The following is a 15,793-nucleotide window of genomic DNA, read 5'->3' on the forward strand; positions in this document are numbered from 1 at the left end:
TAACATACACAACTCCTACCTCACCCTCTGCGGGGAAAACAATCTAAGATGTAGTCGACGCCCATTCGCAATGGAATCGAAAGGGGAGGAGTCCCTCGGTCTTGTGACTCGAAAAGACTTCTTCGAAGAAAAACAACTTGTAACACTCCGAGCCCAACACCAGACGGCGGACTGTGCACAGCATGTGAATCTGCAGCGACTCATGCCACGAACAGATGTACACTGGGTAAGTGACATTTTCCATATATATATATATATATATATATATATATATCGCACTGATGGGCCCCAGGTCTTTATAATCCTGCAGTGTGATAAAGGAACCTTCTCAATACATGTTTCCTTTAGTGTGGTGTTGCCTATCAAGTAGTCTTTTTCTGCTAGCTAGTTCATCTCCCCTCCAGCTGCAGGTTATTCAATAGGGGAAAGACCCACGCAATGCATCGCGCCTCTGCCAGTTATAGCTGCCAGTCTCAACCACACCCATACTGTGCTTATTTCTACCTTGGGGCTATTGAGGGTCTTGCGGCGCATCTTCAGTGTTCAAGGGGCTGCCTTTCCCCTTTTCATCTTATAATGTGGTACTTGCTTAAAATTGTGAAACTAATGATGTGCATATTGCACTTGCACCACCAAGTAGTGCACTTCAAAGTCCCGTTCCCCCCACCTGTTGACATCATTGACTTTTTCCGTCAGTGTGCCAAAGTCATACCTGACTCATTCACAGCCGCTCACCTTTGAGTCATCCTTCATATGGTGCTTTTCTGAGCCATTCCTCCACCTCAGCAAATACGGGGCATTTGGACTATGATCCCAGTGATTCAACCTGCAGCTTGAGTCTCAGTGAGATCGCCTCTGAAGCTTCTTGTCCTCTTGGAATCTTGCTGGTCTCAGCACCAAGGCAATCTGTTGGATTGCATCCAAGTGTCAAAGGAGACTGTGAAAGACCTACAGTGGACAATTGGACTGGCAGCAGACTCTTCACCCCTTCCAACACCCAGAACTAACGGTTGCGATGCGGCAGGCAGAAACAACTCCAGCATCCACTTCAGATCCATGGGGCAGGAAGGAGCTTCAGAGGGACCCGGTGAAGCACCACAAATTTTATCCATGGCCTAGCAAAGCTCATGGAGCAGTAACTGGGTTGGTGAAGTCTTCTGGGAGAGGTGGAGATCACAGAACTCTGGTCTCTGGCAGAAGCTCACCTGCACATCAATTTGCTGGAGTTGCAAGTGATTTGCTTTTCACTAAAGGCGTTCCTCCTGACCATAAAAAGGGCCCAAGTAATCCCAGAGACTCTGGACTGGGTGAACAATGTGTGGTGCCTGGAACATTTAGTCATGAGCATTTGTCCTCAGATCTGGCTGCCCTTTCTCATTAACCTCCTGTCAGAGCAGCAGAGCTGGGTCTTGTACCCAAGCCTGCTCAATCTACTCCTCCATGCTTGGACCTTGCGCGGTGACAGTTGATGGCTTTTGATATTCCTTCTTAAGTGGTTGGCATCATACTGGCAGCTAGGCATTCATCTACCAAAACTGTATATGCCTAATTCTGGGAGAAATGGGATGTGTGTTGCTTAACATGAAACACACAACCCCTGAATGCGCAATTACCAGATGTTCTCCTGCTCCGTTTGTCCTTGTCCCAGCAAGGCCCTGCTGTGGCTACAGTTAAAGGTTACCTATCAGCCCTTTATGTCTTTTTTACTTTTACCTGACCAACTCTTTCTCTTCAAGTCAACGGTTGTGATAGGTTTTTAGAGGGGGCTGATCCATATGTCCCAACCAACACCATATTTCATGACTTAGTGGGACCTTAACTTGGTACGCACATATTTGATAGTCATTCCTTTTGAGCCCATGCTCAATTCTCCTCCTTGCCTGTTAACCACGCCAGTGAGTGAACTGCAGGCATTGTCTGTAGTACCACTGCATACTTTGTTCTTCTCTGACAAGTGGTCCTGGCAAACAGAACACCCCTGGCCAAGGTAGTTACTCCCTTTCAGATAGGACAATCCATCACCTTGCTGGCTTTCTATGCACTTCTTCACCCCTTCATTAGGAAGAATAGCTCCACCGTCTTGACCCAAGCTCTGCTCGTTTGTGGGAATACTGTTAAAATGAACAAACTTTTGTTGGTTTCTCTGCAGCTAAGAAAGGAAAATCACTATAAAAAAGAACACTGTCCCAAAAGATTGTGTTATGCATCAAGATCTGTTACCTGCTAGTCAGAAAGCAACTCCCTTGGTGTGCAAGCAATCCCCTTGCAGTGTGCCAGTCTTGCACATGCACCATACTGCTATGTGGGCATCCTTCCATTCGTTCACTAAGCATTACTGCCTGAATAGGCAGGTCAGGAAAGATGGGCATTTTGCTCAGTCTGTCCTGCAAGATTTCCTGGTCTGAGCCATTTCACAGATCGACAACATGAAGAATCTGCAGTTATAAGTCTGTCAGAAGAAAAAGTTATATATCTTTAATAATGCCTTTTCTGATAGAGACTTTAACTAACTGCAGGTTCCTTACAGACCCACTCTCCTCTGTTCTGTAGGAATGGACTCATACTGTCCATTAATAAGGTTCTATCTGTTGAACACATCTGCACACTGTCACATGTTGGTTTCTATGGCCTCCACGTTTGTTGGCGGGGACAGATTTCAGAAAGAAACACAAGTAAGCGAGTAGAGTTGGCTCATATATAGGGGTCCTGAAGACATATCCAGGGTGGTACCAATCTGCACGTTGCACTTACCAATGCACAATCAAATTGCTGTTAAAGTTTCTGGATTCACTCTGGTGTCTGGAGATATTCACAAGGTGCGGAATCTGCAGTTAGAGTCTCTACCAGAAAAGATCTTATTGAAGATACATTTTTTCTCCGAGACTGTAGTAAAGTAGCCTTTTTCTAGCTTGGTTACCCCCACCTTTTGCTTGTTTGTCAGTGTGTTTGACTGTGTTCGCTGGGATCCTGCTAACCAGGACACCAGTGACTGAGCTCTCTTCTGTAAATTTGGTTGCTGGCAACTTTTTATCCCCACAGTTGGCATTATGGTGCCATATGTATGCCCCTAGTATATGGTACCCAGGGCGTTGGAGTAGCAGGGGATCCCTATGGGCTGCAGCAGTTATTCTGCCACCCATAGGGAACCCATGCAATGTGTTCTGCAGGCCTGCCATTGCAGTCTGCGTGAACCCGTTTTCACTACAGGTCACTGCACCAGGTCGCTATAAGTCATCCCTATGGTAGGCCCTCTCAGCCCAGAGGGCAGGGTGCAGGTACCTGTGTGTTAGGGCACCCCTGCACTAGCAGAGGTGCCCCCACGAACTCCAGTTCTATTTTCTTGGACTTCGTGATTGCAGGGATGCCATTTTATGTGTGTGCTGGACATAGGTCACTACCTATGTCCAGCTACATAATGGTAACTCCGAACATGGACATGTTTGGTATCAAACATGTCAGAATCATACCCCAATACTTTTGCAAGTATTGTAAGTATGATTCAATGCACTCTGGGGGCTCCTTAGAGAACCCCCAGAATTGCTACCACCAGTCCTACAGGGTTTTCCAGGCATCCCAGCTGCTGCCACCCCTCAGACAGGTTTCTGCCCTCCTGCTGCTTGATCTGATCAAGCCCAGGAGGGCAAAAGATTTCCTTTGGAAGAGGGAGGTAACACCCTCTCCCTTTGGGAATACGTTGGACTGGCTTGGGAGTGGTAGCCTCTCCAAGCCACTGGTTTTGCTTTGAAGGGCACATTTGGTGCCCTCCATGCATAAACCAGTCCACACCGGTTCAAGGACCCCCACTCCTTGGTCTGGTGTGAAACTGGACAATGGAAAGGGGAGTGACCACTCCCTTGTCCATCACCACTCCACGGGTGGTGCCTAGAGCTCCTCCATCAGGTCCCTGGGTTCTGCCATCTTGATTCCAAGGTTGGCAGGAAACTCTGAGAGCCTCTGAGGACCAAGGGCAGGCAGGTGACGTCAAAGCCACATCCTGATAGGTGCTTACCTGGTTAGGTGGCAAGTCCCCCTTTCAGGGCTATTTAGGGTCTTCCTCTGGGGTGACTCCTCAGATTCGGCTTGCAAAATTCCAGCAGGACTCCTCTGCAACCTCCACTTCGGCTTCTGGCCACTGGAACACAACTTGCACCCCCCCAGAACTGACAAGCTGCAGATCCATGAGGAAGACTCTTCTGCAACATTGTTTCCAGGACTCCTGCCAGCTTTGCAACTTTTCCCAGGCGTGAGATCTCCTTTTGTAGTGCTGCATGGACTCCTTCCTGCACCCACTGTGTCCTCGTCCTGTGGGACTCCTGTGGGCACTTCCTGGGCTTTTGTGCACTTCCTGGGCTTTTGTGGGCTCTCTTGATCGCTGAGGGCCCCCTGTTACTCCCCCTCCTGGGTTGAGTCCTCCTGCACGTTGCTGGTCCCCGGCAGCTCCACTTTTCTCCAACCGCAAAGATTGCCTTTTCCAAGGCTTGTTGGAGGAATCTGGACACGCAACCAAGTCTGCAATCTTCTACCTGGCGTGGGACATCACCTGCATCCTCCAAGAACTCGACTACATCTTCAGGGGTGCAGTCCTGACCACCCTGTGTCCACCGGTGACCTACCCCTGCATCTTCAGTGTGGTGGGTTTGGGAATAATAACCCACACTGATGCCAGTGTTGGATGTATTAGAAAATGCACCCAGAGGGCATCTTAGAGATGCCCCCTGTATTTTACCCAATCCTTCAGTGCAGGTCTGACTGGTCTCCGCTAGCCTGCCACTGACAGATGAGTTTCTGACCGCCTGGGGTGAGAGCCTTTGCGCTCTCTGAGGCCAGTAACAAAGCCTGCACTGGGTGGAGGTGCTTCACACCTCCCCCCTGCGGAACTGTAACACCTAGCAGTGAACCTCAAAGGCTTAGGCTTCGTGTCACAATGCCCCAGGGTACTCCAGCTAGTGGAGATGCCCACCCCCCAGACACATCCCCCACTTTTGGCGGCAAGTCCAGGGAGGTAATGAGAAAAACAAAGAAGAGTCACCCCTTCAGCCTGGTCCACCCCTAAGGTGACTAGAGGTGAAGTGGCCCTCTCCTTGGAAAATTCTCCATCTTGTTTTGGATGATTTATCCCAATAGGGATAGGGATGTGCTCCCCTCCTCAAAGGGAAGGAGCACAAAAAGGGTGTAGCCACCCTCAAGGACAGTAGCCATTGGCTACTGCCCTGGGACCCTAATACACCCTTAAATTCAGTATTTAGGGGCGACCCTGAACCTAGGATTTTAGATTCCTAACGACCTACAAAGAAGGACTGCTTAGCTGTAAAACCCCGCAGAAAAGAAGGAAGATGACAACTGCTTTGGCCCCAGCCCTACCGGCCTGTCTCTAACTTCAGAGAACCTGCACCATCAACGCATCCTGCGGGCCCAGCGACCCCTGCCAACTCAGGACTGCCCTGCAACTACAAAGGATCAAGAACTCCTATGGACTGCGGACCTGTCCAACCAAAGAAAGAAGAAACCATTTTTTAAAGGGACTCTCACCTCACTCCAGAAGCGTGAGTCCCCACCCGTCTGCCCCCTATGCCCCTGGCCTGTGCCCAGAGAAATCAGTGACCCAGAGAGGATCCCCAAGCGACTCTGACGACGTGTGCACCCTGGGCTAACCTCTCTGCCCCCCGTGGCGCCTGCAGCGGGAATCCCGAGGATCCACTTGACCACCACTGCCTGGGATGAAGATATCCGACGCCTGGAGAAGCACTCCACCCGCAACCCCCAGGCCCATGAGAAACCGACCACCAGTGCAACAGTAACCAGCAGGCGGCCACCACCCTTGCCCAGTCGGTGGCTGGCCCGAGAAGCCCCCTCCCACCCCGTGCCCTGCCTGCAATATCTGAGTGACCTCCGGGTCCCTCCATTGAAATCTATTACAAACCCAACGCCGTTTGCCCACTGCACCCGACTGTCCCTGTGCCTCTGAGGGTGTGCTTTGTGTGCCTACTTGGGACCCCCCCCAGTGCTCTACTAAACCCCCCTGGTCTGCTCCCTGAGGTCCCAGGTACCTACCTGCCAGCAGACCGGTACCGGAGCACCCCCTGTCCCCATAGGTGCCCATGTTATTTGGGCTCCTGTTTGACCTCTGCACCTGACCGGCCCAGTGTTGCTGGGTATTTGGGGTTGACTTGAACCCTCAGTGGTGGGCTACCTATGCCCCGGAGACTGAACTTGTAAGTGCTTTACTTACCACATTAACCTAACTGAACTTACCTCCCCCAGGAACTGTTGAATTTTGCACTGTGTCCACTTTTAAAATAGCTTATTGCCATTTTATGAAAAACTGTGTACATTACTGTCTTGGTTCAAAGTCCTAACTATACCTGTGCAAAGTACCTTACATTTAATGTACTTACCTGCAATTTGAATCTTGTGGTTCTAAAAACAAAGTAAGAAAATAATATTTTTCTATATAAAAACCTATTGGCCTGGAATTAAGTCATTGAGTGTGTTCTCATTTATTGCTTGCATGTGTACAACAAATGCTTTTCACTACCCTCTGATAAGCCTCACTGCTCGACCACCCTACCACAGATAGAGCATTCGTATTATCTGTTATTGCCTCTGTCAAGCCTCTTGGGGAACCCCTGGACTCTGTGCACACTATATCTTATTTTGATATAGTATATACAGAGCCAGCTTCCTACATACCTCTACAGTATTTCAGATATTTCACCATGATAATGTATCTCTATTTATACATTATTTTTATTTTTTTTGCATCCCAGAACAAAAACTGTTTGTTCTTTGTAACACCCATGATCAAGGGGAGAAGCTTTCTTTGTCATGGTCAAAAATGTTTTTAAATTTTCATCACTTGTCCAGCAAATGATCAGGAAGATTAAAAGGGAACTGCGCAAAGTGGTCCTCCTGATGAAAGCATGTCTTAAAAAGAATCTGACAGTGTTAACCCAAAAGTAGTTCTCTATATTCACCTGGAAAGCTGTTGAGACCCTTCCCAGAGAGAATGGACAGATTTGATATCCCAATCTTGACAGCACAATTCCTGGCTTTTTGGGATTCTCCCATCTAAATATTCCTTCAGAATGCCGTGCAGCCCTGCATCATGCCAGAGTACCATTGATAGGTTAAATAGAAGAAGTTCATAATGAGATGTCACGCCAAAGGTTTGCAGTCTGTAACCTCAGAACCACATCTGGGAGTTTGTTAATAATTAGTGAAATCTGGACTTCAAGATGCCACTGTTAATGTCTTTTTAGCAACCATATCAAGATTCTAATGTTCTGCTGGCTCCCCTTCCTTGCTTGGCCTCTGGAATAATCAGACAATTGTTAGAGGGCTTTGCAGAATTTTAACGCCTGAGAAGTGACCACACCAGAGTGGGAACTGAATAAGGTCCTTGCTCAGTTGATAAAAACTCCCTTCCCTTTATAGGGCACACATTTATATAGCAAACTGTTATTATTGGTCCTAACATCGGCTAGGAGAGTTTGTGAGATTGAAGCATTGAGTCTCAAGAAGTCAACTCTACATTTCTAAAAGGAGTGAACTATTGTGGGACTAATCCAAAATTCTGCTCCTGTTGGCTGTCCACTTTTGGTTGTGCACAGTAACTTGCCACAGCATTGTTTATAACACTTTAACATACATTTAAGAAAGCACAGAAATTCACCTAAGCAGAGTTAAAGTAAAGCTATAGAAATGAATGCAAATAAAAAAAAGAGAAAAAAAAAAAAAAGGGAGCATGTATGGTTAGCCCCACACCACCACTCAACAGTCATGCAAAAACCATACGTCACACCAAGTGTTCCCTACTTGTATTCCTGCCCTAAGCATCCATGAAAGGCAGGAAGGCTCTTCAACAAATTCTGAATTTTTCATACACCTCTCTTCTGTTTTCCCACTTCCTCAGGGTATTGTCCAAGATGTAGCAAGAATCATGCTGTCTAATGCTAAAATTCCTATGCAGTATTGGAACTACCTTTCATCCAGCCAGTGCCAGTTCTGAACCACTTGCCTTACTGTCAAGCTCACATTATGCATCCCAAACCGGCATCTATATACTTGTTGGCAAAGCTGTGCAGTAGAGTGTGTTTTTTCACTTAGACATTCTTGAGGCCTGTCAACAGATAATGGCCCAAGACCAGGGTTGTAATGGACTGTAGGACAATCAGGCAGTGCCCAATTGGCTGGTCTGACAGATCAGTGTGTGGGCCCGTTGTTTTAGCAGTTGTGGGACAGTTTTTTGACCAGATTAGATGTTTTTCCCGTTGATTTTCCTGATATTACCAATTCTTTACGTATTTGCTTCACTAAGCCTATTTTTTGTCCCAGTGTGACACTTCCTAAGATAGAGCTTCATCTACATATAAAAAACGTAAGTAGTGAGGTGAAACAAAATTCTGTGTGTGGGCCCTAGTCTAGGTCTGTGTTTGCTGTCTGCTTTGCTACATCAAATTCTCCCATATTCACTGGAATTTGTGCAAATGGATCTGAAACACACATCTATCAAGTTGCATGTAGCTGTTAGTATATACAAAATTTGGTGGCTGGGTATTGTCAGCATGCACAAATCCAGATGGGTCTAATATTTTTTCACCAGCACACAATTGTCTCATACAGTCAAAAAATAGTATCATATATAAAGCATTTTTCTCAATGTTTATTGTTCACAAAGCTCAAATATTGTATTGTCAGAGTACTGGTACCATCAAAGCACTCACCAACGTATGTTTGGTTGTTGGACAGATTCTTTCCAACTATGTTTTTCAGGTCTGTCCTGTATAGAGACTGACAAATTATGGGTCTTTAAAAAATGACAGTAGTCAGAATCCTAAATTCAAATTAACAAATAAGAAACATCTCCATAAGTAACATGTAAATTGTGTCCCATACGGGAGAATACTCCATGTATCCAATGTCAGCGTAGCTCTTATTTGCAGCTTTTGAGCTGCCTAGGATAAGATACCAATGCTGTAGTGTTCCAAGTAAGTACATTTCTTCTGTGTCTTCTGTGGAGAGGACAACAGACCAATTGCAGATGCATGCTCAGATATCTCTGCTAAAAATCACTACCTCAGCACATAACCAGCCACCATTTTGTGTACATGTGGGGTCCAGTGGATTTCGCACTCTCCTGTATATTTATGAATCTTTCTCTGTCACACACACACACACACACACAGCTGTTCGAGCAGTAGCAGCACTCCTCCCCTTTTCTTCCCCCTCCCCTCTTCTTTACCCCTCCACTCTTCTCCCTCCTCCCCTCCTCAGCGCCTTGAGAGTGAGTAGTGCGCTTTACAAATTCCTCATTGATTGATTGACATGCACCCCCTGCCTCATCACCTCCAAATGTTTCATATGTTTTCCAGATAGAATTTGGTCAGAGGGCCCGGCTTATTGGTTCTCAATGGATCTTTTAATGTGAAACTCATTTATCTAGTCTCTTCACAGGGGTATGGGTGAAAAGGGCTGTGCCCCCTGCACTACAGTCTTGCTTTCACCATCCATTAACACATAGCCTTGTTGAAGAAGGAGGTAGCCTCCCTAAATACGGTCTCAATTCCACCATCACCACATAGTCTGGATTGAGAGGGATACAGTCTCTTACAAGGAAAATGTTTGCACACTTTGATGTCTTCTAGACATCAGGTAGCAGTTCCTGTGGGCTTGAATCATTGCCAAGCTCACTGGGGCAAACATAAATCACTCTCCATAAAACATACATAAGTATGCCATCACAGCAGGATTCTGTTCTGACACTTGCATAAGCGGCTGTCGTCTGTGTGTAAATTTAGTTACATCTTACAAAATTACTGTTATAGATCTCTCTGATGTGCAGTTCCTGGACAACTCTTCCACTGAGAGTTTGCTTCTAAGTGGTGATGAGTATAATCAAGACTTTGATTCAACGAATTTTGAAGAATCCCAAGATGAAGAGGATGCTATAAATGAAATAGTGAGGTGCGTCTGTGAAATGGATGAAGAAAAAGGCTTCATGATTCAGGTAAGTGTCTGTTGTTCATTATGTATTTATTGCTGCGCTAGATTCAAAGCTGAGCCAAATAGGTTGCTCTTTTTGTGAGTATTGTGAAGGGGTAGGATTATGATACAGAAGAATGTTTGTCTGGTTAAAGATGTGTAAAGGAGGGCATGAGGGGAAGGCATGGCTAGCGATCATGTCCGCCATTGAGAACAAATTGTTGCAATTTCCACCTATATATTACTAGCCAGGGGTAGACAGAACTCATGGAATTCCACAGAGGTAAGTAAAATCTCAGCGAGATTCTGCAGAGTTCCCCTAGTGGTCAGAAATATGCATGCTGAGTTGCACTTTAGTGCCAGTAGCACGAGCAGCGCTGAAAGATAAGTATGAACTGCACCATGCGATGCGCAAGGGCACGTGACCATTTGAGTTGATTTTGCTACCGCTCAAGTAGAAAATCTGCTCAAGCTGCAGCAAATCTAATTGAGAAGCAGCCCTCTGACCATGACTGCCCGCATTCGAAAATGGCGCTAGAGGACAACAAATGTTGCTCGCAATTCCCTTATGGGAAAATTTGCCACCACGCAGCAATTGGTGGAGTTTGGCTGGTACTCTTGTAACGCAAAGTCGCCACATTTCACCAATTCCAGGGGTTCCATCCACCCCTAAAGGTAATGTGATTTCTACATTGTAATAAAATGCATAAATCACTTATCTTACCTTTTTCATTGCTGCTTATAAAACAGCATGTAAAAGAAGTGGTTACTTGTTGTGCCATTGTTTTCCATTAATACGTTTATCATGTAGATTCTTCACGTGTTCTTCTTTCCTGGATGGTAATTCTGACAGCTACACAGATTTCGGTGTCCGGAGTTGAAGGGATGTGCATATGCTTCTGGCATCACCACAAATGTAATACTCCTGCATCATTTATTTTAACTTGCATTCATTTCCAGCCTCTGAGGAATATTGTGATCCTAAAACAAATCTAGAGTAGATAGTCATACCAGGGCAAAGATACATTGTTAGCATAACATTTCCACCTGCCTTTGCCTTTCCTCCTCCTTCGTTCTTTTCCCTTGATATATCCCTGTAAATGTTTCCTCTGACCTCTCACATTAGAACATGGTAGCACAGTTTAATTTGGAATGTTCATACCTACCTGTTTCAGCCTTCTCTTTTACCTCACCCATATTGTATACCATCCCAACTTTATTCCAAGAGTCACATATGCCACTTCTGTTTTTTTTTTGTATTTTTTGTTTTATTTTATAAAAGCAACCCTGTGGATGGAAAAGGGTACCAACTGTGTTTCAACGAGTGTTGTTGTGGATCATAAGTTATGCACTCCTATGCTATCTAGTATTGGTTTCTAAATATAGAAACTTTCCTTCAAAGTTTTTGTTTCTGCAGAATGGTTTATTGGTTCATGGCCACCCTTCCCAAAAACCACAATTCATGAATACACAGACTCCATCTGGTTATTTTTTGTGCCACCAGATGGTTTGGAGCTACAGTTGTGCACTTTGTGGAAACTGCGACACAAATCAAGGATAATGTTTTCACTGGTAGTTTGCCACTAGAGCACCTTGTCATAGAAGAAAAGCAAAGGTAGGTGTTGTGTCCAAAAGACCCACTGCTTGAGGTTTAAATGTTAGTACAATGACTTAAAACGGGGTAGGTTATGGAAAATATACCTCTTACATGTTCAGCCCCAAATTCCATACAAAGTTGTCACTGCCTGATTGGTACTGGGATTTGTAATTCGTGCCTTTCTTGAGTCCATTTAAAAGCTTCTTGCTTGACACGTGAACATTTAAAAACAAAAAGGCTTACAGTACTGCAATGGAAAAGTCTGAGATAAGCGAATTAGCCCAGTGGGCATTTATCAGGAACGTAGAGAGAGTGTTGGCACAGTGGAGGAAGAAGGTTGGCCTTCCAGAATAATTGTCCTAGAGGATGAGCACCAAGCACAATCCAATTAAGATTATTAACAGCCTATCTTCGAGAGATTTGAAGAAAAAAAAAAGATCAGCCTCAACACATGTTTACCCAGACACTTCAAGGCAGAAACATGAAAAGAGTGGCCTTGAAAAGAGGATCGCCTTCCTCAGGAGCACTGATCTAAAATGCAGAGCAACCCATAACAGAGTATCCCCTCCATCTGTAGAAGTCTGCTTTGAAGACCTCTGACTCACCCAAAGGGGATAAGGAATGCAAAGAATCTTCTTTAATCAAGGATAATGGCCTCAAAAACAAGCCCCAAATCCCACCTTGAAATCTAAACAGTCAAGGAGGGAAGCCTGTGAAGCCTTTTGAGTCCATTTGGTATTGACAAGATCAGTTGATGCCAGATAAGACTGGGAGGTGAAGAAAATCTAGAGGATTGAACTCCTTCCACATGGCTATGGAGACACAATATTCAAAAGGAAATGCACGTTTTTAAAATCCAGAATTAGGACGCATTACAACAATGACACCAGAGCAGCAAGTGTTGAGTTATTCACTGCTAACACCACAGGCCTCAACAATAAAGCAAAAACCAAGCAAGAGAACACTAGCTTTTTGGAAACAATGGCATACGATCTGGGTCATGCAAAATTCCAAAAGTGTAATAAACTAGAACCAAAGAGAAAGAAGGAAACTGAGGATCCGTCCTTGTCCCAATATCATAATTCTGAGGAAGATGGACAAACCTACGAGTAACAAACGTACATTAACGAAGGATTATGCATGGGACACTTACATGATGGGCTCCGGTACTTAAGAACCATTACAACAGTACCCATTTAAGTCTTCTCTGCTTAACTGAACCTCCAGATACCATTCAGCCATACAAATGGAGGCTCTCAGCCTCGGATAATTTTGGTTTTAGCAGAAGAGGAAGAGTTCTTTAACAAGGCTTTGTCACATTCAGGGCAACTGACCAGTACTTACCATGTAGGCACAGATTAATACTATATAATATTGCTCCTTGAAATTACTGGCTCAAAATGTCTGGCTCCAGACCCTACATCTAGCAACACTTATTAAATATGCCATTTGATGGGAAAATTTGTTTAGTCCACCACTCAGTAACAAGTTGGAAAAAAAGTGAAGAATGACACAATCTGCGGGTGCATTGCAGCACCAGAGATCTTTCTACAAATGGTAAAAAAGTAACTATCTTCATGCTCAGACATTCACCAGTATTTGAGGCATCAAACTTTCCAATAAACCACCCCATCATATGAAAAGCAATCTACCTCAAATTTAGCTTTTCCTAAGATGCAGTTTTTCTTGCCAATCTAGAGGGTCTGCGCAAGGGTCTCACTGTAAGAATCCTCAGCAACTAAACAATGGCTAAATTGAAGCTCAATGTCACTCTTCCCCTGTAGGAAAGTGTCTTTTGACATGGTGTAGGAAGTTGGCTCTGTATGTGCTATTTCAAAGTAAGGAATAGCATGCACAGAGTCCAAGGGTTCCCCTTAGAGGTAAAATAGTGGTAAAAATAGATAATACTAATGCTCTATTTTGTGGTAGTGTGGTCGAGCAGTAGGCTTATCCAAGGAGTAGTGTTAAGCATTTGTTGTACATACACATAGACAATAAATGAGGTACACACACTCAGAGACAAATCCAGCCAATAGGTTTTTGTATAGAAAAATATCTTTTCTTAGTTTATTTTAAGAACCACAGGTTCAAATTCTACATGTAATATCTCATTCGAAAGGTATTGCAGGTAAGTACTTTAGGAACTTCAAATCATCAAAATTGCATGTATACTTTTCAAGTTATTCACAAATAGCTGTTTTAAAAGTGGACACTTAGTGCAATTTTCACAGTTCCTAGGGGAGGTAAGTATTTGTTAGTTTTACCAGGTAAGTAAGACACTTACAGGGTTCAGTTCTTGGTCCAAGGTAGCCCACCGTTGGGGGTTCAGAGCAACCCCAAAGTCACCACACCAGCAGCTCAGGGCCGGTCAGGTGCAGAGTTCAAAGTGGTGCCCAAAACGCATAGGCTAGAATGGAGAGAAGGGGGTGCCCCGGTTCCGGTCTGCTTGCAGGTAAGTACCCGCGTCTTCGGAGGGCAGACCAGGGGGGTTTTGTAGGGCACCGGGGGGGGGGGGGGACACAAGCCCACACAGAAATTTCACCCTCAGCGGCGCGGGGGCGGCCGGGTGCAATGTAGAAACAAGCGTCGGGTTCGCAATGTTAGTCTATGAGAGATCTCGGGATCTCTTCAGCGCTGCAGGCAGGCAAGGGGGGGGTTCCTCGGGGAAACCTCCACTTGGGCAAGGGAGAGGGACTCCTGGGGGTCACTTCTCCAGCGAAAGTTCGGTCCTTCAGGTCCTGGGGGCTGCGGGTGCAGGGTCTCTCCCAGGCGTCGGGACTTAGGATTCAAAGAGTCGCGGTCAGGGGAAGCCTCGGGATTCCCTCTGCAGGCGGCGCTGTGGGGGCTCAGGGGGGACAGGTTTTGGTACTCACAGTATCAGAGTAGTCCTGGGGTCCCTCCTGAGGTGTTGGATCTCCACCAGCCGAGACGGGGTCGCCGGGTGCAGTGTTGCAAGTCTCACGCTTCTTGCGGGGAGCTTGCAGGGTTCTTTCAAGGCTGTTGGAAACAAAGTTGCAGCCTTTCTTGGAGCAGGTCCGCTGTCCTCGGGAGTTTCTTGTCTTTTCAAAGCAGGGGCAGTCCTCAGAGGATGTCGAGGTCGCTGGTCCCTTTGGAAGGCGTCGCTGGAGCAGGATCTTTGGAAGGCAGGAGACAGGCCGGTGAGTTTCTGGAGCCAAGGCAGTTGTCGTCTTCTGGTCTTCCTCTGCAGGGGTTTTTCAGCTAGGCAGTCCTTCTTCTTGTAGTTGCAGGAATCTAATTTTCTAGGGTTCAGGGTAGCCCTTAAATACTAAATTTAAGGGCGTGTTTAGGTCTGGGGGGTTAGTAGCCAATGGCTACTAGCCCTGAGGGTGGGTATACCCTCTTTGTGCCTCCTCCCAAGGGGAGGGGGTCACAATCCTAACCCTATTGGGGGAATCCTCCATCTGCAAGATGGAGGATTTCTAAAAGTTAGAGTCACTTCAGCTCAGGACACCTTAGGGGCTGTCCTGACTGGCCAGTGACTCCTCCTTGTTGCTTTCTTTGTTCCCTCCAGCCTTGCCGCCAAAAGTGGGGGCCGTGGCCGGAGGGGGCGGGCAACTCCACTAAGCTGGAGTGCCCTGCTGGGCTGTGACAAAGGGGTGAGCCTTTGAGGCTCACCGCCAGGTGTTACAGCTCCTGCCTGGGGGAGGTGTTAGCATCTCCACCCAGTGCAGGCTTTGTTACTGGCCTCAGAGTGACAAAGGCACTCTCCCCATGGGGCCAGCAACATGTCTCTAGTGTGGCAGGCTGCTGGAACCAGTCAGCCTACACAGATAGTTGGTTAAGTTTCAGGGGGCACCTCTAAGGTGCCCTCTGTGGTGTATTTTACAATAAAATGTACACTGGCATCAGTGTGTATTTATTGTGCTGAGAAGTTTGATACCAAACTTCCCAGTTTTCAGTGTAGCCATTATGGTGCTGTGGAGTTCGTGTAAAACAGACTCCCAGACCATATACTCTTATGGCTACCCTGCACTTACAATGTCTAAGGTTTTGCTTAGACACTGTAGGGGCACAGTGCTCATGCACTGGTACCCTCACCTATGGTATAGTGCACCCTGCCTTAGGGCTGTAAGGCCTGCTAGAGGGGTGTCTTATCTATACTGCATAGGCAGTGAGAGGCTGGCATGGCACCCTGAGGGGAGTGCCATGTCGACTTACTCATTTTGTTCTCACTAGCACACACAGGCTTGTAAG

At 46.1% G+C, this 15,793-nt stretch overlaps 1 protein-coding gene across 4 annotated transcripts in view; it reads left to right on the top strand.

The window, feature by feature from the left end:
- Positions 1-15,793, top strand: part of PHF20L1 (PHD finger protein 20 like 1) — a 764,530-nt gene that overhangs the window by 486,683 nt on the left and 262,054 nt on the right. For all 4 annotated transcript variants that reach the window (XM_069220776.1, XM_069220778.1, XM_069220775.1 and 1 more), the window contains one exon: positions 9,825-10,006. In XM_069220776.1, the coding sequence (XP_069076877.1) occupies positions 9,825-10,006 (182 nt within the window). The remainder of the gene's footprint in view (positions 1-9,824; positions 10,007-15,793) is intronic.

Source organism: Pleurodeles waltl, chromosome 2_2 (assembly GCF_031143425.1).
Source record: "Pleurodeles waltl isolate 20211129_DDA chromosome 2_2, aPleWal1.hap1.20221129, whole genome shotgun sequence".
Lineage (NCBI taxonomy): Eukaryota > Metazoa > Chordata > Amphibia > Caudata > Salamandridae > Pleurodeles > Pleurodeles waltl.